This window comes from Lontra canadensis, unplaced genomic scaffold (assembly GCF_010015895.1).
Source record: "Lontra canadensis isolate GAN:19392208 unplaced genomic scaffold, GSC_riverotter_1.0 scaffold65, whole genome shotgun sequence".
In the NCBI taxonomy this organism is placed as follows: domain Eukaryota; kingdom Metazoa; phylum Chordata; class Mammalia; order Carnivora; family Mustelidae; genus Lontra; species Lontra canadensis.
In genome coordinates this window covers 4,496,107-4,518,956 of record NW_022631059.1, presented here as the reverse complement: position 1 = coordinate 4,518,956, position 22,850 = coordinate 4,496,107, and the positions used below count along the sequence as shown (strand labels likewise).

Here is a 22,850-nt window from a genome sequence, read left to right as displayed (position 1 = left end):
GTGTACTACCCTCCTGGATTTTCAGGCTGTCCCAACATGTTAGAGGCCCCAGGCTTGGTGGCCAAGGAACTAAGAATTGGCAGATTCCATCTCAGCCTTGGTAGTGCCACAGGACACATGTGTCCATTCATTCCTTGCTTTCAGAATACCTTAGTGCATGGTACTGTGCCAGACAGCTACCAGAAACAGAGGACCTTTTCCCTCGAAGAGCTTGAGGTCTAACCCTAATTCTTAGGGTCTAGCTCTGTAGGCAAATAAGTGACGTGCTTCTGGCCTCTGGCCGAATTTAGTGTGGGAGGTATTGGAGAGATCTAGGAAGTGAGAGGGCATCTGGAAGGCCTTTGTGCTTGGACACAACCCTTGCTTTATGGGCTGGGTGGGTGGATGGTGATTTGAGGTTTCTCCTGAAATTGACATTATGTTTCAGGGAGCAGTGAAGTGAAACCTGTTCATTCTCATGCATTGTTGGTAGGAGAGTAAAGTGGCACAGCCTCGTCAGAGAGCAGTTTGGCAGCATCTGTCAAACTCTAAATCGCATGTCCTTCTTGCATTTGTGCTAGACCACACTGGGAATACGGTGTTTGTGCCAGATACACACCCAGGAGTAGAATAGCGTGATCCAGTTCTTCCACTCCTGTGTATCGTACACATCGGCTCCCAGAGATACTTTTTGCATTGTCGTTAACACCAGCACAACGTTGGAAGCAGACTGGGTATCCGTCAACGTGAATGGTTCAGTAAATGACGGGACATCGCTTGGCGCGGCAGCATAGGGCTTTAGGAATAGCGCTGCAGTGGGAGAAGCCCCACAGTGTGCTCAGTGGAAGCAGCAAGGTGGGCGGCTGTGCACCCGTGTGCGCCTCTTGGGGCTTAGGGAGGGGCCAGCTGCGGGCGTGTATGTGTCCTGTACGCGCCTGTGCACGCCTGTCTGTGGATGGTGGCTCTGCCCCAAGGCCGGGGCACAAGCATGTTCCAGTGGAATTTTGTTGACAAAAGTGCACGTACTCCCTACTCAGAATGTCTTCTTGGTATGTGATTTCTTTTTTTTTTTTTTTAAGATTTTATTTATTTATTTGACAGAGAGAGAAACCACAAGTAGGCAGAGAGGCAGGCAGAGAGAGGGGGAAGCAGGCTCCCCGCCGAGCAGAGAGCCCGATGCGGGGCTCGATCCCAGGACCCTGGGATCATGACCTGAGCCGAAGGCAGAGGCTTAACCCACTGAGCCACCCAGGTGCCCCTGTAATTTCTTTTTATTTAAAAAATTTTTACTGCATGCAATGTGATATCCTCGTTCAGACCCTTGACCAGAAGGGGGACATTACTAGAAAAACTGACCTTGCCTGAGCACAGTCGGGACCGTAGTGATGTGCCAGGGCAGAGTTCCTCGTGTCCACAGATGTCCCATGCAAGCACAAGATGCCGACATGCCCCGGGTGAGGGCCACATCTCAGCTCTCTGGTTATCTTCGCAACTTTCTACAGATTGAAAATGATTCCCAGATTGAAAATTCGTTCAGCTCTTTATTTTCGTGCAACCTGTCAAAGCGCATCTGCCCAGTTGTCGCATCAGAGAATGAACAGATTTGGAAAGTTAAAGCTCTTTCCCTCCCTCCTTCCCTCTCCATCCAGGCCGAAGAATCCCTTCCGCCGACACCAACCCGCCATCCGGCGGCAAAGGCTTCAAGCTCCGGAGACAGCCGTCCGAGCCCCAGCGGAGCTGCTGCTGACCGGGCCTCGGCCTCCCAGACTTGCTGATGAAGTAGGTGGTCCCGAAAGTTAACAGGAGACCTGGGGTCCCTGCCGGCAGATTCCGCCTCTCCGGTTTGGGTCTTCTTCATGCAAACAGGACTTGGAGAAATTGGCCAGTTCCACTTCCTCTCTGGAGGCCACGGCACTAATGTTTCAGTGTGAGGACCTCCGGCCGGTCATGAGTCTGGTGTGCACCGGGACCGCACCATGGGCTTTTGACCTTGCTGAAGAGGAACATGTAATTGTATGGACGGTAGGGTTAAATTGTTGAGTAGTTTTGTAATCAAGATTTTATGTAACATTTGTAAAGGGAAAATTAGCACTTTCGTGGTTCTTGAGGACAAAAAGACCTTGCAGAGATGGTAATTTCCTTGGTTTCCCGTTACCACTGTTAGAGGGAATCGTATCATTTAAAATGTGGTTGGTGATTGTAAGTGGAGGGCTGGCAATCATTATTGGGAGCTGAACTGGATTATTTATAGGACTGAAGGAAACAACTCTGTCCCCACCATCTCTAAAGCACTTGTCATTGAACACTTTAGCCCCTGATACATACAGTAACTTAACAACGGTAACAGCAGAGGCATAGCTCACCCGAGGTTTGCATTCCGACCTCGTCCTGTATGTGTCAAAAAAACACATTACTGGCCCCTTTTTAAATAAGCTCTCGTGATGAAGGTGGTGGTGGTGGCGAAGCTGCCTGGGAGAAATCGGGCTGCATACGTTTGTGCTGACTAGCAGCGGTTTAAAAAAGAGGAAGAAGAGAGTAAAGAAAGTGGTGTAAATGCTGTCAATTTTTTATTTAACCCAGATATTTTGGTGGGGAAAACAGTTATCTGTTGCTTAGCATATGTAAAGTTGTAGTCTATATTTATGAGACCATGGCTTAAAGATTATAAATTATGTAAATACATGAATAAATTCTATGTTTCACCCAACACTCCATTTAATCTCGCAGCCAGTGTCTTAGTGTGCCCACCCACCTCTCAGCCTGTCTGCGGGGGGCTCTGCCGCACATTTCTGTCGGGCGAGAGCACAGAGCGCTTGGCTTACAGTCTTTGAAGAGGTCTCTGCCTCGCCTTGCACAAGCCCCTCCCTCCCACATCCCATCTGGAAATCATAATAAAGACATATGCCACTTTGACAAGCCTGACTAGCCCTTCCTAGCCTGGAGGTAAAAGATGACGCTCCAAGTTCAAGTCATTTCACCTGGTCTTGGCAGTAAGTTTCTTGTAGCATTTAGCGCGACCCCGGACGAGTGTTTCCACGAGCTCTCCTTGTTACCGATTCAGCTTATCTTTCCGTTTCCTTTATTCCCCTGCCTCTGTCAGTGGTTAACACTCTTTCCCTCAGGGAGCCTAATGAGGTTTTTAATATAATCTAAAAATAAAGCGCTGAAGTGAAGTTGGTGACAATTTGCTCCTGGTCTAATTTGGCGCCCTTCCAACCGGAGTGTTGTAAGGGAAGGAAATTTACAAGATTGAGTAGGAAATGAAACAGCTTGAATTTCCAACTCAATTGTGTTTTCAGAGCTCTCGCGGACTGAAGAGCTGGAACTTCGAAAAACAATGGTTATTTCCCTATGCCCCCCACTTGATGCGGGTAGATTTTAATGGGAAAATTATAACTCAGATTAAGTAAAAAGCGATTCCTTTTTCCCTGGTGTATATCTTGAGCATTTGAAATTATTTATTCTCTTACTGAAATCGTATGGAAGGAATGTAGTTGGGGAAAATTCTAACATTTTGTTTAAAATACGGGCAGACTTTATACCCTCCCAGCATCTTGCTCCCTTCCCACCATGAAATGAGGAAGCGGTAAGAGAAAACACATGGTCCTAAGGTGGGCTCTCGACACCTGAAGGGGGTTGCATCTGCTTTCCCATACATGCAGATGGGTCAGGGCATCTGGCCTCGGCCCTGGTGTGTGTCCCTAACATTCCCACTGCTGGGCCTCCATCTCCACGACAACAAACAAAATAAAAACAAAGGGTGCTTGACTGACCACCGAACAGGCGGTGCATGGGTGGCCCTTTCTGTCTTATTTCACCAAAAGATGACGCACATCTGTGACCTTCGCAGTTTTCCCTCCAAACCTGTCAGCCACTGTCGATGATTCCCTGCGATCTGGGCACCTGGGGAAGGCCATGGGCTTCCATGCCACGTCTTACTGGTGAGGCGTCAGCCTGCCTCTCATCGTGTCCCCACGGTCCCTGCATTCAGCCCAGAACAGAGCTGGCTCTTCAGGCCCTCCTTGGCTATTCTTTCTTCACGGCTTCTCAGGCTCCTCCCCATTTGTAGAGAGGGCTTCTGTTCGCTTCTGGCCACGCGTTTTAGTCCCAGAACGAGTGACAGGTGGGTGGCTTGTGCAGCAGCGCTGCCTTCCCGCCTTCTGGGGCCTCTTCTCGTCTGCCCTGGTTCTCATCAGACTGTCTCCGGAATCCACAAGACCCTCTGCTCATGCAGTGCTTCTCCCCACTGGCAGCAGCCCGTGGTCTCGGATCCGTGTAACCCGTACCCCGTGAAAACAGGGAAATGTTTCCATTTGTTCGGTCCACTTGTGTGACGCAGAGCTGGAGGTTAAAGGCAGAACCAGTGTTTTATTTTGAACATGCTTTGGATTAATAACCTGACCAAACAGTGGCCCAATACACATTTCATACGTTCTCAAGTTACTCCTTATGGGAAAAAGCTAGATTTCAGAGGAATTGGGACATAGCCCATCTATAAAAATCTTCTTTTTGGTTCCCTTCTGAGAAAGGGCCATTTTGAAAAAACTTTGGGGACTGAAAAGAGAAAAATCATTAATTAGCTGCGAGTGTGTATTGATTCCTCTCAGAGAAATTGAAGTGAGCTCTTAGCAGGTGCCCAGTCCTAGGAACCATCCGTCTCCAGAACTCTCCCTTCACACAAGTGTTCTCCGATTCTGTGATAACTAATTAACCATCATTTGGTGATTAAAAGAACATAAAGTAAGAGTATGATTAAGTGTCCTTCATTTTAAACTCTCTTTAAGAAGTGATTAGGGAGAAGTACCTATCGCAGGCCCTTCTGGTTCCAAATGAAACCTCCATCACCTGCTTTTCAGCCACAGGCAGGCTAAGTGCTGCGCAGAGCGGCTGAGAGGGTTGGTTCCTTTAAATTAACACACTTGCTGTTGCCCGTTTGTGATTTTGGTTGAAGCGGATGCCTCCGGTATCCGAAGGTCGGAGCCTTTTGTATTCGAGGCCTGACCTCCCTGGAGTGGGCTGTTGCCCTTCTCAAGGCAATCATTTTTCATTATTTTTTAAGTATATAAAAAAGGAAGGAAGGCCACCTGTAATTTTAGAATGTCTCTTTAAGTCTTGTATTTTTTGTTTTGTTTTGTTTTCCCTCAAGAAGGAAAACAGGTCTAGGAGACCTTCTAAATTAAACTCTGGGAGCTAGAGTCATGAAAATGTCCTTTGGAGAACGGCTCCATGGCTTTCCTGGAGATGTCAAGCCAGAGTCTTGGCACCTTCCCGGCCGTGTGTCACAACAGACAGGCTCGACTCCGATCACGGTGCACTGATTGGCATGTCGGCCCCGGGGCTTGAAAAGGCGTTTGCTCACCATTAGATGCGTCCTTTCTATCCGGTCGTGGGTGACTTGCAAAAGAGGTTATATAAATGGATACAAGCATTTTTTTTCTAGTCGTTTTTTTCAGAACACACTGAGAACATGAGTCATGGTCCCATGGTTGTATAAGACGGAGGTGCAAAGTGTATTACATATGACAGCTAAGCCCCTACACATTCAGATGCTTTGCAGGAACCTGTCTGTAAAAGTAATGAGGGAATCCTTTAGCCCCTCAAATCTGACACTTACTAGGTACCAGCGTCAGAACACCGGGGCATTGAGGGGAGGAGGACAGCCCCCGCGCTCAAGCTGGCTCTCTTCTCTAAACTCCACAGTCTGTACATGTTCTTCCTGACCCTATAATGAAAGCTGAAGACCACGATAAGCTAGATGGTGTGAACCCGTGGAAAAATCTTCCTTGTTAAAATTTGTTGTAAAGGAACTGGCAGCCTGACTTCGGCTTACTGTTTGACTTGCAGAGAGAGTCTGCCTCGTGGCGGTTAAAGTATTTTTGAAAAAGGTAGAAGTGGAATGTACTTTTAAGGATCAAGCTATCATTATCTACCTGCCTTCAGTTAGCTTGGTGCATGAAAAGTTCAACGATTCACGGTGATGTTTAGGAGACTTACCTTAACTCTACAGCACGGTCATTAAAAAAACAGTCCAAGTAACAGATGTGGCCAGGAGATACACCTTATATGCATAGTTTTAGAAAAGGGAGGTCCAGTGGAATTCTAGCCTAGGCGTGGAAGAAACGACCTCTGCCAGTTTCTCTTGACCGCAGAGTTACTTGTCTTGACTTCCAGTAATAGAAATCCAGGCAATTTGATTATCTGATTTGCAAGAAACATTAATGGAATTCTGGGGCATTTGTCCTGTTTTATGTGCAAATGAAAATGTAAAAAGTATTAGAAGGGTATTACATTTTTCAGGAGCCTCCACTTTTTCAATCTAAGAGAATGATAAGAGAGACCTGGCGTGATGAAGTTTCATTAGACATAACGAAGAAAGTGAATAAATAAAACCAAGAATCCCCATATTTCTTGGTTTGTCCTTCAGGATGCTCTGAATATATAGCAAAATGATTTACTTTCCAAATCTAGAAGGACTTCCAGTAGCATAGATCAACTTTAATTTGATGGTCTGCACCATCAGAAATAACTAATATCTGTGTTCTTGCCTTTTAGAGTATAATCAATTATAGATGCTAGAATATTTTTGGCTTCAAAACAAAAGGATTCAGAAGTTTAATAAAAAAGAAAAATTTTAAACCTTCCATCTTCTCCTCTTATCACATTGAACATTTTAGATAGTAAGATGAGGACGTGTCATCCGTGGATACTGGAATTAAAACCATGGAGTCTTAACAAATTTAAGGGAAAAACTATTTAATTTATTACTAGCTCATTTTCAAATCTGTGTGGTGCCCAATACCTCATCAAAGCGCTTCGTAAATGAAGCAAACCAAATTCTGGATAGCTTTCCATGAACAGGAATTCAAGTGCCCAGAATTCAGCTAATAAATGGGAAACCCTAAGACAGTAATGATTTTTTTAAAAACCCTTCTTTAATTGGTATTTTTGAAACTGCAGTTTCTTAATGTTCTTCTTAATCATGCAATAGAAACAAAACATGCTGGTTTTGATGCCACTTCTAGATTCAGGAACGTGTCACCATTTCTGGAAGCAGATTGTTTAATGCAGTACTGGGAAGGAGATCCTCTTCAGTACAGCATATCGCATGGAAGGCCGATAGTCTTTACGCAGAACTGAAATTGCCCAGGAAACTCCCAAGACGTCTTAAGTCAGGGTGTAGAGATTCCCAAGACGTCTTAAGTCAGGGTGTAGAGAATGGAGCATGACTGCACCTTGGGGCCTTGTTCTCACATCGTTTTTCCTTTACCAATTTTTTTATCAAATTTGTGCTTGAGTAGTGAGTTGTACCCACCCTGGAAAATGGTGAAAGCAAGGCTGAAGTTTGTGTACCTCTGCTGACTTCGCGTGTGAGGTTATTACAGAGTTTATGGAACTTTTTCTTAATAGGGGTCATGCACGTGATGTCAGGGTGACGGGTCGGTTCAGCACGGGCGGAGGGAATTATCGGCAGCTGGCTCGTCGGAGCAACTGATTGGTGGCTCTATTTTTAAACCATTTGTTGTCTGGTGTAGACAGAGCTGTATTGGCCTGGAAAAGATTTTTGTTTTTTTACTCTCATCCAGCTCAGTCTTTGCATCATTTCACCTTATGAGTCATTCACATCATTGTCAAACATGCCTCTGACCTTCTTAAGAATTGATGTCTTGCCTTCTCTGTGATCGAAGCAGACTCCTTGCCTTATTTCATTTTGCGGCGGGCTCTCCCTTAAAGACGCACGGCACCAGCCACCTCCTCAGTGCATGCGACATTCCTTCCCGGGCCACCTTCCGTGGTGGCGGCAGTGGGCTCCGGTCCCCTAGGCCCGGCCAGCGCCGATCGCCATGGGCAGACGCAAAGGCTGATTTTGGGTGAGGAGCTCCCGTCTTTCCAGAGAGCGAGCGGGCAGCACTGGCTTCCCGTGGCAACAGGACTGAGTGACAAAATAGTCTTTTTGAGTCGGTGATGAGGTGCTCTAAGTGTCAGAACATTGCTTAGTCTGTAACAGAGCACTTGGTAAAAGGACGTAAAGATACAAACCTAAAGTCTTAAAGAGAAACAGCTGCGGAGATGAGCCTAGACCTTTAAAAATAAATAAATGCAAGCAAAGCTGTCTTACCAGCAACTCTCACTTCTCCTAAGAATGTCATGCCTTTCAAGACCCGATACGAGGAGTAAGATACTTGTGCCTTTTTATAACAGCATTTGTTATGGGGAGAGGGGCCCCGTTAAGTTGTTACCATTTAGGCTGCTCTGTAGCGCTGTAAACAGCCCAACGGACGGCCGTCGCTTCGCCGCACGGGACGCGTCGCCGGACCCCTGCGAAGGATGCTGTCGTGGGGCCGGCCAGGTGCGTGCGCTTGTCGAGGACTTTGCTTTTGCAGTCTTTGCCTTGGGCTGGACCTAAGTCTACATGTAAACTGTGCGATGTCTGTACTGTCTGTAGATGCCGACAAAAGAAAACTAGATCTTTTGATTTTTGTTACCAGACTTTTCTTTTTATACTTTGGCCGATAGTGGGTCGTTTGCAGACGGTGGGAGATTTGGCAACTTGGAAACTCTCGTTTGAGCTTGAATATTCTCTGATGAACTTTTATGGAGCATTCATGTGCTGAATCACTACAAAATTTGTTGTGTTGTAAGAAGGGTGTAAACATTTTGTTAATAAAATGCTATGTTTACAAATACATGTATTTGCCTTTCGAGCGGTTTGGTTTCTCTTTGTGGTAGGGTTTGTCCCGTGCTTTTCTCAACCAAATACTCTGAAGTAACTGTAAAACTACTTCTGAAAACGGAAATGCCCAAACTTCGATAGCCGTGGTGTCTGGTGAGCAGCGAGGTGTTTGTGTCTCTGCTCTGGCCTCACGGCTTCCTGTGTCTCCATCTCCGAGTCCTTCCCTAGTTAAGGTGCGGGAGGGGCTGGACGCAGGCCTGTGGGGCCTGCAGTGAGCACCTGCTAAGTGAGGGACTGCATCCCGCCCTCTCCCATCATCGGTGGGGTCTCGTCCAAGGTGCTGGCATTTCCACTCCAGCATTGACTCGAATCCTGGACTCCCCCAGCGCCTCCCATCACCCGAAGAAGCACAGCTCCCCACACCCATTGACTCTTCGATGCCTGCCTTACAGAGTAGCACCTGGTCTGTACGTGGTGACCGTCTCAAGAGAGCTGCCGTATTTGGGCGCCAGAGAGGGCAGAGAGGACTAGAGATGGACACACCTGGGTTGGAGTCCCAGCTAGCCCCTTTCTAGGCTGTGTGGCTCTAGAGATAGCTCTTGACCTCTCTGAGTTCCATTCCCTTCCTCTACAAAACAGGGAGGTAACACTTGGGAAAGACACCGATGCACCCGGCATTCAGCACAACATTCACAGACAGGAAGCACTCGTGTCTAATTTCTTTTTACTTTTTTTTTTTTTTTTTTTTTTTTAAGAGAGAGAGAGAGCGGTGGGGTCGGGGGTAGAGAATGCCAAAGCAGACTCCACACTCAGCATGGGGCCCGATGCAGGGCTCGATCTCAACCCTGAGATCATGACCCGAGCCAAAATCAAGAGTCGGACATTTAACTGATGGAGCCACCCAGGCGTCCCTCACCTATAATTGCTTTCACAGGCCATCTCCCTGACCATCTTTATCTGATCAGGTTTTTTAAAATATTTATTATTAACGTGGTGTTTTTTGTGTGGTTGGTTTTTTTTGTTGTTGTTGTTGTTGTTGTTTTTTTTTTTTTTTTGGTCCTAAGGTATAACATGTACGGAGAATGCCATAAATAACGGTGTACACCTCAATAAATTTTCAAAAAAGAGACACCCTTATAGCCACTCCTCGGGTGGCAAAAAGACATCATCCATGGCCCAGAGGCCCACCTGGCACCTGCTTCCAGTCCTATCCTGTTTCCTAACATCACAGCTCAGTTTCGCCCGGGTCTGAACCTCACATACACACCCTGTGGTTGAGTCTGGCTTCTTGAATTCAGCATGGCGTGTAGGACTCACATTCGTTCCCAGCCGTACAGGATTCCGCCGTGTGGAGAGGGTACCGTTGATTTATCCATCCTGCGCTTGTAGGCACTGGATTTTTGCTGTTAGGACTGTACTGCCACAGACATGCTCACACGTCTCTGGTGCCCTGTGCAGGTTTCAACTAGACATACACCTGGGGGTGGAACGATTGGGTCATGAGAGAGAAATGTATTTGTGGCTCTGTTTATTTTTCCTTTAGTGAATATAGTTTTCTAAAGTAGCACACCACTGGCTGTATGGGAAAATTCCAGTTGCCCAGCATTTCAGCCATCCTGGCAGGTGGGTAGCAGGGTCTGGCAGTGGCATTTGCATTTCCCTCTTCACTATATGCTTTGTAGGGCTTTTTAAATTGTTAATAAAAGGAAGTATACTTTTTAACACCTACCGTCCAGTATGCGAGACAACACGTCCCCCCCCACAGTAGGAGCTGCACGTGGGGGACGATGGAGGAGGATGGTGCCGCGTGTGGATATCCACAAGTCCACGGTCCACTCTCAGGTCCTCCGCCTGGTTCGCTGATAAGACAGAGCAGGAAAGGCCCTATCTAAAGTTGAAAGGTGAACCAAAAACTGGGGGAAATGTTCGCTATATATATAAAAGAACGGATTACTGTCTTCAATCTATTAACAGTGCCCACAAAGCCAAAAGAACAACCCTCAAAAACATCACCCCCCCGCCGCCACACACACCTACACACACACACACACACACACACACACAGGTCCCATACAAGAATTACTAAGTCAACAAGAATAGCACTGCAGCCTTGTTTAGAACTTCTGGAGAAAGAACATAAAAGAAGCAAACTTTCACGTACAAATTAGTGGAGAGTTGCCCAATATATAGTTGAATGGAAAAAAAAAGATAACATGAGTATGTGTGTGGAATCTGACTGTTTACATAAAACAACTTACGCACACGCATGTACCTTTGCAATGTGTGCATGCTTCCAAAATCCGGAAATATGTGCTCCAAGCTGTTAGCAGTCATTATCTCCAAGGAGAAAGGCTCGGATGACAAATGCTACCTTTCAGTCGTTTTCTGCTCTATCTGTACTTGCATGCTTTTTTACATGATTTTACTGTGCGTATGAATGGGTTTTTTCTTATTAAAATCGAACGGGCCCCGGGCTGGCTCAGTCGGTAGAGCGTGCTGCTCTTGATCTCGGTCGCGAGTTCAAGCTCCATGTTGGGTGGAGTGTGTTTCTAACGACAACAGCAAAATTGAAAATAAAGAAAAATTCAGGAATTCCTGCACCCTAATCCCCTCTCAGATCCTTAATGGAAATTGGCTGAAGAGAAGTAACATTCGTCTTGGTTCTCCTTTTTAGAACACACCTTCCCTTTGAACCCTCGTACACTGTTGGTGGGAATGCAGACTGGTACAGCCTCTTAGGAACACAGAAAGTTAAAAGTAGAGCTGCCCTACGGTCCGGCGATTGCACTACTCCGTGTTTACCCCAAATACAAAAATACTAATTTGAAAGGATACATGCACCTGATGTTCCTTGCAGCATTGTCCACAATAGCAAGATGATGGGAACAGCCCATCATCGATTGGGCGCCAACAGTTGATCAATAGATATAGAAGATGTGGTGTAAATACACAGAGGAACGTTACTTGGCCACGAAAAGAATGAAATGTTGCCATTTGTAGCAGCACGGATGGAGCTAGAGAGTATAACGCCTGGTGAAATAAGAGAGACGAACACACCATACGATTCCACGCCCACGTGGAACTGAAGAAGCAAACGAGCAAAGGGGAAAAAAAGGAAAACCAAGAAACAGACTCTTTTTTTAACTATTTTATTTTATTTTATTTGACAGAGAGAGAGATCACAAGTAGGCAGAGAGGTAGGGGGGAAGCAGGTCCCCAGCGGAGCAGAGAGCCCGATGCGGGGCTCGATCCCAGGACCCCGAGATCATGACCTGAGCCGAAGGCAGAGGCTTAACCCACTGAGCCACCCGGGCGCCCCGAAACAGACTCTTAACTATAGAGAACACAGTGACGGTTCCCAGAGGGGCTGGGGAAAATGAGGTGCGGATGAAGGCAAGCACTCGTGATGAGCCCGGGCGAGCGATGGAAGGGCTGAAGCTCTAGACCCCTGAAACTAAGGCCGCGGGCTAACAAACTGGGATTTAAATAAGAACTTCAGAAAACACACACACACCCTCCCCTTCAGTGTGGTCAGTGAAAAACTTAGAGCCACATTCGGAGCAAGTGTGTAGAACTTCACACATTTTTTTATTGTGATGTGTGATAGAAATCTTTTCAAGCTGCCCTAAATCCTCTTAGAGGGGATATAAACAAACACGTTAAGAAGAAGAATATTAGTCTATAGCTTGTCAAATAGTACTGTTAGGAGAGCCAGTCTCATTTGTAGATGCCAAGAAAAAGAGAACGACTCTATGCCAAAAAGGAAGAAACCAATTAGCACGCCCCCTAAACAAACAGGGATGTTTCAAATGCATACACAAAACAAATTGGCTTTATTTTTCCACAAGCAACCGGCCGCCTGCCTTAGAGCATAGAAGAACCAAATCCTGGACGGGGGTTTCTAAGCAACCTTAATGTTTATTGCAGACTTTTTTTCCCATTAAAAGTTAAGAACTAGGTTGCTTCTAAGGTGGTGAATTATAGATTAAAACACAAAGCTTTTTAATATTTTCAGTTGTTTGACATATCAATACTAGCCACTAACATGATTCTCTACTGAAAAACATCACTGTTGGTTGAGAAGTCGGGCGTCTCAGCTTTCTAGAATTTACCCCCTCCAGGAGAGTCAGATGATCGCTTCCCTTTATAACCTCTGCAAGGGACCACTGCTGGAGCTTACAAGAGAGAGGAAAGGAAAACAGATTTGAGAGCTAAAACCTCGTCAGAACGAATCACCTTGTTAATCACGATTTTAACCTGATCTCTGGTCACTTCAATTTTTTGTCTTCAGTGCATTCTTTCAGCAACTTCCGGGAAACAAAGTAAGCCTGCAAAGATCACCTTTTTAAAGTTGACATAATCACAAATACCACTGTTAAAGGAGTAGGAAACAGGACAAGAGGACCAGAATTCTCATTAGTACTCAGCAGAGAATGTTACCTTCAGGCCTCTGTTAAAATAAAATAGATTGAAAACATAATGAGACTATTATGTCTCCGTTCCATTAGAGACAGGGCATTTTTAAGAAGAAAATTGTGGGGCTGTGAACATAAATGGGAGGTTAATGTGCAGTCCGGGGGCACTAGAAGCCACGCAGTGGTATACCATCATCAACGTTCCCATTTCAATCCGTGGCTCTGGCGACAGGGTCAAGTGTCTTCTTTGCATATAAATGAGAACACATCATAGTTTGAGCAGATACTACAGCAGGGACCTGAGGTTCTTTATCAGCGGAGTCAGACCTGCTGTCTGACTCGGTCAGTTATTACCGTCTGGCCCTCCAAATCATAAAATATCCCACCAAGCCTGTTTTGCTTGAATTCATTTCTCTACTTCCTATTTCCAACGTGATAGCCTTATGTTAAAGAAGTAGGATCCCTGTGGGCTTTCTTGCCCTGCTCTTAAATTACTTCTCCCAAAACAAATCTTCTGAATGTAATAAGAGATGGGAACATGGGTGGCCAAGTGGCAGCTTTAATAAATGGCCTGTTAACAGCCTTGTGGGTGCTGAAGTTTTGAAGCCTCTTAGCGTCCGTATAAGGAGATGATCATTGAGTAGATCAGATTACTGCCCCCCCCCGCCCCCCGCCAGCCACCTTGAACGGAAGAAGAAGAATCTCACCAGCCTGGAAAAGCTCTTTGGCCTGAGCTAGATTAAAATGATGTACAGATTTACGTGATCCAGAAAGCTTGATAGAGCATTTCAAGAGGTAGGATGAAATGGCATTTACTTGGAAAATGGGCTCTGCGATGAATGACTCAGGGCTCCCGTTTCAAAGAGGGCTCCAAGGCCAGCCAGAAGACACTGAGTATTTTGCTGACTCAGGCCCTGTGCTGAAGCTTTGGCTGCCTCCTCTGTGAGTCGGAGTGTGATTTTATTTGCAAAATGGTAACGATGCATCTTCACGGGGAGACTGCAAATAGCTAACAATGGCAAACAGTCAAGCCGCATAAGCCAATATTATTGATCGCACCAATAATGGACATATAAATTGCATTACTAGCCCTAGCATCCGACTGTCTGTTACCAAACCACAGACATTCAGTGCCTGCTTTTTTTTTTTTTTTTCACCACGAATTCATCGGGGACTTCTTTATTGTTTCTCTAATGCATCCTAAAACACAGAAAAATGTGTCTTTACTTTTCATAATGCTGGAGTTTAAAAAAAAAATAACACACACCCACACATGCCCATGCGTACATACACCAACGCAAAGTGAAGAAAATACAAGTGACTTCAATTGCAAAGTAAAAGGAGAGAAAGACACACAAGATGGCTTGTGGCCCCAGCTTCGAGGAAACAGCGCCGATCCCAGAGGGCTGAGCAGGAGGAAGGCGAGGCTGGGGGCCTGGAGCAAAGACAAGGGAGAGGGCCCTAGCAGCTGATGAGTGGGCATCTGTAAATAGTGTCATGGGCACCGCAGCTGACACTTGTCACCCCCTCCCCAGGGACCCGCCTCCAGAGGCTGACCCAGCGTCATTTACTATCCAGATGAAATGTTGAGACTCTGGCCACGGGAAAGCCCTACATCTCAGCCAATGGGAACTCGGGGCGGCTATCACACACTGTGCATTATCGCAGCCCAAATCCCTGAGGACCCCAGTAGGGAATTCGTCGGCTGAGAGGGTTCTTTGGCGACACCTTTCCCATAGGGGGACCTAACAGAAGGTCTTTACTAATGGCTAAAGGTAAGAATCGGTTACCGTTGTCTAGTAACACTGAAAGATTCGGGGAGAGGGGAGAGCTTCCCAGAGTTACAAATCAGTGATGAAGAACCAGTTTGGGGGAGTGTTTTAAGTAATCTCCACGCCCAACGTGGTGCTGAAACTCACCCTGAAATCGAGAGCCTCGAGCTCCACCCACTGAGCCAGCCAGGGACCCAAACACGAGTTTGTAATGCCTTGTTTCTGGGATGTGGGGCGGGGGTGCGGGGGACACAGGGATTTTCATATGTGATGAGCTCATTTCCTCCCCAAGTACCAAGAGACACAAACCTGCCCAGCCATGTCCTCTGTCCCCAGGAACATAGCCGCTCACGAGCTCACACACCCCGCAAGCCCCGCAGGTGTCCCACAGGAGACCCGGGGAGCTCTTTGAAAGGCACCCCGTGTTAATAGCGAATATCTTATAAAGGGCTGACCATGTGCTAGCCACATGGCGTTAAGAACCTCACCTGAATTTGCTCGCGGAATCCCCCCCAAACCTAGGAGGCAGAAACTGTCCTTATTCCCTGCCTTACACATGGGGGGCAGACACAGGTGGCCAGAAGGAGAACCCAGGTCCGGGCACCCGGGCTTGGCGCTCTCTCTCCTGCCCGGCCCAGTCCTGCAGCACATCACACCAGGCCACTCGTGACCACCATGGTTCGAGACAAGAAAGGAGACCCATCCGTGAGCTTTCCTTTTTTTTTTTTTTTTTAAGTTTTTTTTTCTAAATGTATTTACTTGCCCCAGAGAGAGAGCACAAGTAAGCAGAGCGACAGACAGAGGGAGATGGAGAAACAGGCTCCCCCCTGAGCAGGGAGCCCGATGCGGGGCTTGATCCCAGGACCCTTGGATCATGACCTGAGCCGAAGGCAGACGCTTAACCCACTGAGCCACACAGGTGCCCTGTCCATGATCTTTCTGAGTCCCAACAGGAGCAAGACTATTGTCTAAACCTAAGTGAGTCAAACGTCCCCTCTCGCAGCGACGGTTCTGGCTGCGGCTGTGCCGGATAGCTGTCGGCCATCTCCGGTCGGCCAGACCCAGCACCCACCTGATTGTAGGAACAGCCGTCCTGGCTGCACCCAAACCCAGGGCCAAGCCCACTTCCTCCAACCACCCAATCACCTCCTGCAAGTACAGGACTGATTCTCTCCCCTCTCCTTCAATGGCAGGTGTGTCCATGGGGGCTTTGGCTGGAGGACAATGCCAACAGCTTAGTAGCTTCTAGTAAACCGCAGAGCTGCTGGGGCTGGTTGGGAGGAGGACCAGGGCTCTGGGCACCAAGGAGCAGCAGGTCTTTCCCAGAGGGAAATGGTGGGTTTTTGCAAAGATCTGGATTCCATGGGACCCCATGCACCGGTTTACAAACTGTTATGCCTGGTTTTGTTTTTCCTCCACATGGAAATGCAAAGTTGTAACTGTCACTTGAGAATCCATACCCCTAAGCATCCCTGGGAGAGAAGCACAGGAAAATGGAGCCAGATTCTAAACACCTCCACCTCCCTCCCTCTCTCCTTCTACCTTCCTCTCTCCTCCCCACCTCCATCTTCTATCCCTCTCTCTCTCTCCTCTGCCTCTTCCTCCTCCCTTCCTTCCCTCCCTCCCTCTCCATTCCTCCCCCTGTCTCTACCCTATGCCTTTTTCTCTCCCCTCCCTTTTCCTCCCTCCTCTTCCCACCTCCTCCCACCCCTCTCCCCCATCCATCCCTCTCTCTCTGACTCTCTCCCCTCCCTCTCTCTCCATCCCTCCTCTCTCCCACTCCTCCCTCCATTTTTCTCTCTGTGTCTCTCCATCCCTCCCTCCTTCTCACTCTTCCCCCATCTCTCCTTCTCCCTCTCTCTCTCTCCCTCCATTCCCCCTTCCCTCTGTTCCTCAGCCCCTAGCCCCCTGCCCCAGAATGACTCTGTTCCACTTCTGTGCTGGGGGGTAAGGCGTTCAGGGGATCCTTCCTTCTCTGACACTGCCAGCCAGGCTGTCATACAATTTCCGTTCTGGGAGGGCCCTGGGGGTGGCCCATGGGTCCACAGAACGTGGTGGGGAGGGGCGCTTGGCACTGCTGTCACAGACCAAAGCTGCATTCTTACTCAGATCAATGAAAGCAGCAACATTTTCTAAGGCCTTCCTGCTGCCTATAGGTAAGTGGAGAAAGATAAATGTCTATACCTATATCTACAGATTTTTTTTACATGCTATTGTCATTTATTTGGGGTGACTTGGGAGAGGCAGACAGAGGTGATGGGAAGAAGTGTAACACTCCCAGTGCTGGTTACTGTCTGGAGGGGCCACTGGAGACTCCGTCTTGCTTTGCTTTGTCTCCCATCGGACAGAGCAGGAGGGTCCCAGCGCCTAGCCCCTGCGCCCCTCCGAGAACGAAGGCCACACGGTGGGCAATCACCAGGGCTTGGGGAAAAAAGCGAGCTATGCAAATTTTACATACACACGAACACACAGACACACATGGATGCGTTTCCTGTTCCCCCAACCCCCAACACACTGGAAATAATCTGTGGGGACCCTATAAACCCTTCCCACAATAAGACCAAGCCGACTCCCTGCCTCATCAAACATTTATCACGTAGCTCTTCTGCCTCCCACTGCCCTGGGGGAACAATGAGGTAAATATGCCTTCCTCACCCGTAAGGAGCCTGGAATCTAATTATCTTCTAGAGATCCTTTGGGGATCTGCTTAATAAATCAATACAAATGATTTGTAATTAGAATATCAATTATTTGTATGCAAATGTGGCCTTCTGGGTGCTCGGGGACAAGTCCTAAGGATTAAAAAGACTCTCTTCCCCATCCCCCCTCAAATTCTTAATTACATTATTTCGTTCATTCATCAAACATTTATTGAGCACCTTTTATGTGCAGGAGCCGAGACGGGGACCAAGAATCCACCCTCAGTTGCTCACAGGGAGAAGTGAAGAGCCAAGGGGGTTCTGGGCAACAGGAGAGCTTGCTTCTTGCGGTGGGGGGTGGGCGGGCGCGGAGAGAAGGGTGTACGCGACGATCTTCCTCTGCCCCCAAACCTCTCAGCATCCACCTTGTTCACGGAGACCCTCAACTGAGCAGGCAGCGGCTCCCAAGCACTCCAACCTGAGGCTGGAGGGGCGCGGTCCTGGGGAGGGTCAGGCCCCCCGACTGCACCCCCCTCCCCCATCTGCAGAGATGTGGGGCGGCTCTGACTCGGGGACCTCCCCAGCCTCCACCAAGGCCAGTGCTGAGCTTCCAGGTCTGCACGGGTTTCAACAAATCCTGTGCACAAGCCGGCCCTGACGCGTCAATGCCTTGTGGCCCCAGATCGTCATTCTTTCATTCCATTCATTTCTTCACCAGTTCCTCTGTTGATTGCCGGGCTCCACGCCCCTGCCAAGCACTGGAGGTAGGACGTCAAATCAGGGATGCATCCTCCCTCGTGGGAGACAGACCACAGAAAGGCTGGGAGGGGAAAGTGTGGCTGCCATAGGAGCTGGGTTCGGGGAGCCCTATTGGGGAAACCCTTGGGACCAGCATCCAGGACAGTCCACACCCACCCTCTGTCACCTTTTCCCACTCCATCGCTCTGCCTGCCTGCTTTTCTTCAGACGACTCCCTTCCCAAGGTTCATTTTCACTTGAGTGTGTCTGTCTCTTGTGCCCAACCGTCTGAGAGAGGGCTCCCCACGTCTCCAGCACCTGGCAAGACGCCCAACATGCAGGTGTATGCAAGAAGTTGTGTGATGATCATGACAATATACAGGCTGCCATGGGAAGTCCAGTGCCAGAAAGGACAGCGAGTGCAAAGGGCCTGTGGCAGAGACCACTGGGAATCCTGGGCTTGACTTCACTCCTGCATCAGGGCCCCTGGTTGTGAGTAGCGTGCCTCTCACCCACCACGCTGGTCCCCTTCATTGAAGCCCTCTTTTCTAGCCTCTCACTTCTCCTGGGCACGAGGCTAAACTTCCACACCTTGACGTCCTCATCTGCAAACCAGGGAAAACAACATGACTGCATTGTGAGAATGTGTGAGACCCATGGCGCTCTGGGCACAGTGCCCGGCATGTGGCACTTGGTCCACCGTGGCTGCGTATGCTGGTTTCACATCAGGCCATCTTCCGGCCGGCTTCTGGAGGAGCTCTGTGAAGAATAAGCTGCTGAATGTGATGTGGGATTTGGGGGAGGGGGGGAGTTGGAGCAGGAGGACCTCAGCGGAAAAACTGGTGACCTCCCCAAATCGTCTGGAGTTTAGTTGATAGCAATGTTCCAGCAACAATGTTGCTACCATCGTCATGTAAAATGATGTTAAAATGTAACACTGGCGATACTGGCGGAGGGGTAGGCAGATCGCTCTGTATGCCCATTGCAACTTCTCTGGAAAGCTAAAATTACTGCCAAAACAGAAAAAAAAAGGTGTATTTAAAAACTATATTTTTTAAAGCCCAAATTGAAAAAATAAAATCAAAACGAAACAAAAATCTTTTACAAATAATACAATGAAACAATGTAATAGGTCAGTTACTCCCCTGTATAAAAAACCTTAGGATAGGCAAGGATACCCAAGGATAAAATCTCAACTCTCGAACATTACAGAAGATCCCGCCTCTCCGGGCCCTTGCAGGGTATGCTTCTCAGTGTCTTGGTCTCCTCATCCCTACAGTGGGTATAAATGACCCCTCTCAATGCTGGGTTGAGTAAGTTAACATAGGCAAAGCACTTAGCGTAGTATCTGCCCACAGTGACATACTCAGTACAAAGGAAGCAGAGGTCCAAGAGAGAAGAAGGCACTGCTGGCTTTCAAGATGAAGGGAGAGCCTCAAGTCAAGGAACGTGGCCAACCTCCAGAAGCTGAGCAAGGCAAGGAGCCTCCAGATGAACCACATGTGGGTTTTAGCCTCTTCAGACCCAATTTTGGACCTGTGACATCCAGAACTGTAAGATAACAAATCTGAGTTGTTTTAAGCCACAATTTTGGGGTAATTTTTTACAGCACCATAGGAAATGAATACTTGAGCTGATATACCGCCTGACACAGGACAGGAACTAGATACATTGAGGAACCATTACTTCTCCCTGCCTTTCCCTAAGTAGGTGCTGGCAGGCCACATACCCCAGGGCCTTTGCATGTGCTATTCCTCCTTTTTTTTTTTCCTTTCCTGTATGGCAAGTTCTTTCTTACAGTCTTTCCAAGACAATTCTCTAAATACTCTCTGAGCACTGACATTTCCCTCCCAGCCCCCAGAGTAAAGTTCATTGTCTCTTCATAACTTTCTTCTCCTGTAGTTTAGTATTTATCACAGATTGTCGTTATTCTGATGTTGTGTTTCTCCCCCCAGCTCCCCTCACTAAACCATGAGATCCTTTGTAGCCAAGGCCAAATGCATCGCTGCAGGATGATGATGGGAGATTCTGAGGAAGACCCAGAGACAGGCACAAGGGGTGGAAAGGATTGCTTTTCCCATTGGCAGCCTAGTTCTGCCAGCCCTTGGCTTTCATATGGTAATCTCAGGAGTAGACACACTGTGTCCTCTCAGAGGCCTCCAGCACAGGCCAGTCCACTCCCACCTCCATGAAGGCTCTCCTCCGAGCTCCTGGGGTCCAATGACCCGGTGCTGTCCACTGCTCCACCTGCTGTAGGTGGAAAGTCCAAGACCAAAGCGCTGGCAGACTCCATGTCTGGTGAGACCCTACTACCCCCCCACTTTTTTTTTTTTAAGATTTTATTTCTTTATTTGAGAGAGAGAAAGAGAGAGAGAGAGAGGCAGCAGGTATATGAGGGGCAGAGGCAGACAGAGAGAGGTAGAATCTTAAGCAGACTCCATGCTGAGCACGGAGCTTGACACGGGGCTCAATCCCAGGACCCCCGGGATCATGACCTGAGCCGAAACCATGAGTCAGAGGCTCAATCGACAGAGCCACCCAGGCATCCCCTCGAGACCCTACATCCTGGTTCGCAGCCTGCCTTTCTCCTGTGCTCTGGGGCTTCTCTCTAAGGGCACTAGTCCTCTTCATGAGGGCATCACCCTCATGACCAAAGTTTCTCCTATGCGCCCCACCTCCCAACACCATCCACTAGGGGAATGAGGTTTCCATATAGGAATGGGGGTTGGACATAAACCTTCAGTCTATAGTCTACAAAGCACTTATCCTGCTTGAATTCTCAGGGCGTTCTGCATTTGTTGTTCGGTATCTTTCATCCTTCTGGAAAATTCTCAGACCACATTAAACATTGTATTTTATTGTTGTAAGATACACAGAACATATACTTGACCAGCTTACCTAGTAACAGAGGTAACCGTACCCAGTGTGGTATGGAATACATTCACACTGTTGGGCAACCCTCCCCACCATCCATCTCTGAAGTCTTCCTCTTGCAAAACTGGAACTCCACACCCAATAAACAATAGCTCCCCATTCACTTCACCAGCCTTGTGATACCTCAGTCTCTTCTCTGATTTTTACGGCTTTCCATTACCTGATTAACCATTTCCTTATGCTAAATTATCTTTGTCAGAATAACTGTCATGGGGCCCCTGGTGGCTCAGTTGGTGAAGTGTCTGCTTTTGGCTCAGGGCATGATCCTGGGATCCTGGGATCGAGCCCCAAGTTGGCTCCCTGCTCATCAGTGAGTCTGCTTCTCCCTCTCCTTCTGCCCCTCCCCCTGCTTGATCTCTCTCTCTCTCCCTCTCTCTCTCTCAAATAAATAGATAATATCTTAAAAAAAACAAACTTGTAATTTCTGCTTTCTTGGCTGGAACTTGACTGACACCACTTGGTACTGAGGTGGTCCCAGGACACAGACCCCTGAAGAAGGTATCCCAGGACTGATGTGGCCACATCCTCCTGCCTCATGACAGTGCCAGGGGGATGGGATCCCAGCAGGGCTGCGCTGAACTGGGCTCCCTCCAGCTGGCGAGAGGGAGTGGTGCGCATCACTTCTCAACTATGTCCAGTGACATCCCATAAGCAGCTTAAAATCAGTCATGGTGGGAGTGTTTGTACCACAGAAATCCGAAACAAGTACAAATCAGAGTTCATCTTTTCTCCAGAGGGCTAGTTCAGCACAGCAAAGTTTCCAAGGGGTCTCCCAGTAATACATGGGGACATCACTACTCGTTACGTTATCATCCGCATTGGATGGTGACACAGCGCCCACAGAAGGGCCTTGAAGAGCTGAGTGGCTGCTACGCTTCCTTAGTTGCGAGGACAGAGGACTGTGGAGTGGCGGGGCGGGGGGCTGCATCCGAATTCACTGGACTACTACAGAAAGAAAGGGACAAGCTCTTTAAACATGTAGCTTAACTCACCGTCAGAAAACCAGGGAGATTCTATGGAGCCCGAAAATAATCTTTGATTTCTAGCAGCTTTGGTTTTCACCCTTGCTGGAAATCATACCCCAAATTTAATTAGGCAGGTTGCAGAATTACAACCTGAACGCACTTCATAGATTTTCCAAAATCTCAAGCGGTACATTTGGATGTCTACTTTGTCTGGCTGAGCTGTGACCTGAGAGCACAAATGTACCCTCACCGGCAGCTGGGGGCCAAGGACACACATGGCAGAACTGGGCTGGGGGAGAAGGAGGTATGGGAGGGAGGGATGTGGATGCTTCTCAGTGAGATGATACCTGCGTCCCATGTGAACGCCCACTCCAGTGCGTCCGCAGGAGCAGCAACTCTCAGTGTTCATGTGGACCAGGTGACACAGTTTGTAGATGACAGTCCTTTTCCCCAGCTGTGCCATTGCTCACTCACTGGGTTTATTTATGAAGTGGCCATGGTGTCAGATGTGATTCTCAGCGTGGGCCTGAGAACACGGACTTCCCTCATCCAGCAGATCTGGCCACTGTCATTGCTGAGTGCCCCAGGTGACGACAGTGGAGACCAGCCCTCACGCCTCAAATGGCACCATTTCCTGGGGGAGGGACGGAAGCTAAAACCAGCGTTAGAAACTGCCAACGTGACCACTGAGACATGCTAAAAAACAAAACAAAACAAAACCAGAACAAAACAAAATA

General features: G+C 48.0%; 1 protein-coding gene across 1 annotated transcript in view; it reads left to right on the top strand.

Moving 5' to 3' along the window:
- The window catches only part of RAB22A (RAB22A, member RAS oncogene family), a 50,522-nt gene extending 47,363 nt beyond the window's left edge, over window positions 1–3,159 (top strand). The window contains exon 7 of the mRNA XM_032878906.1: window positions 1,629–3,159. Within this exon, the coding sequence (XP_032734797.1) occupies window positions 1,629–1,726 (98 nt within the window). The 3' untranslated portion in view covers window positions 1,727–3,159. The remainder of the gene's footprint in view (window positions 1–1,628) is intronic.
- Window positions 3,160–22,850: the final 19,691 nt, after the last annotated feature.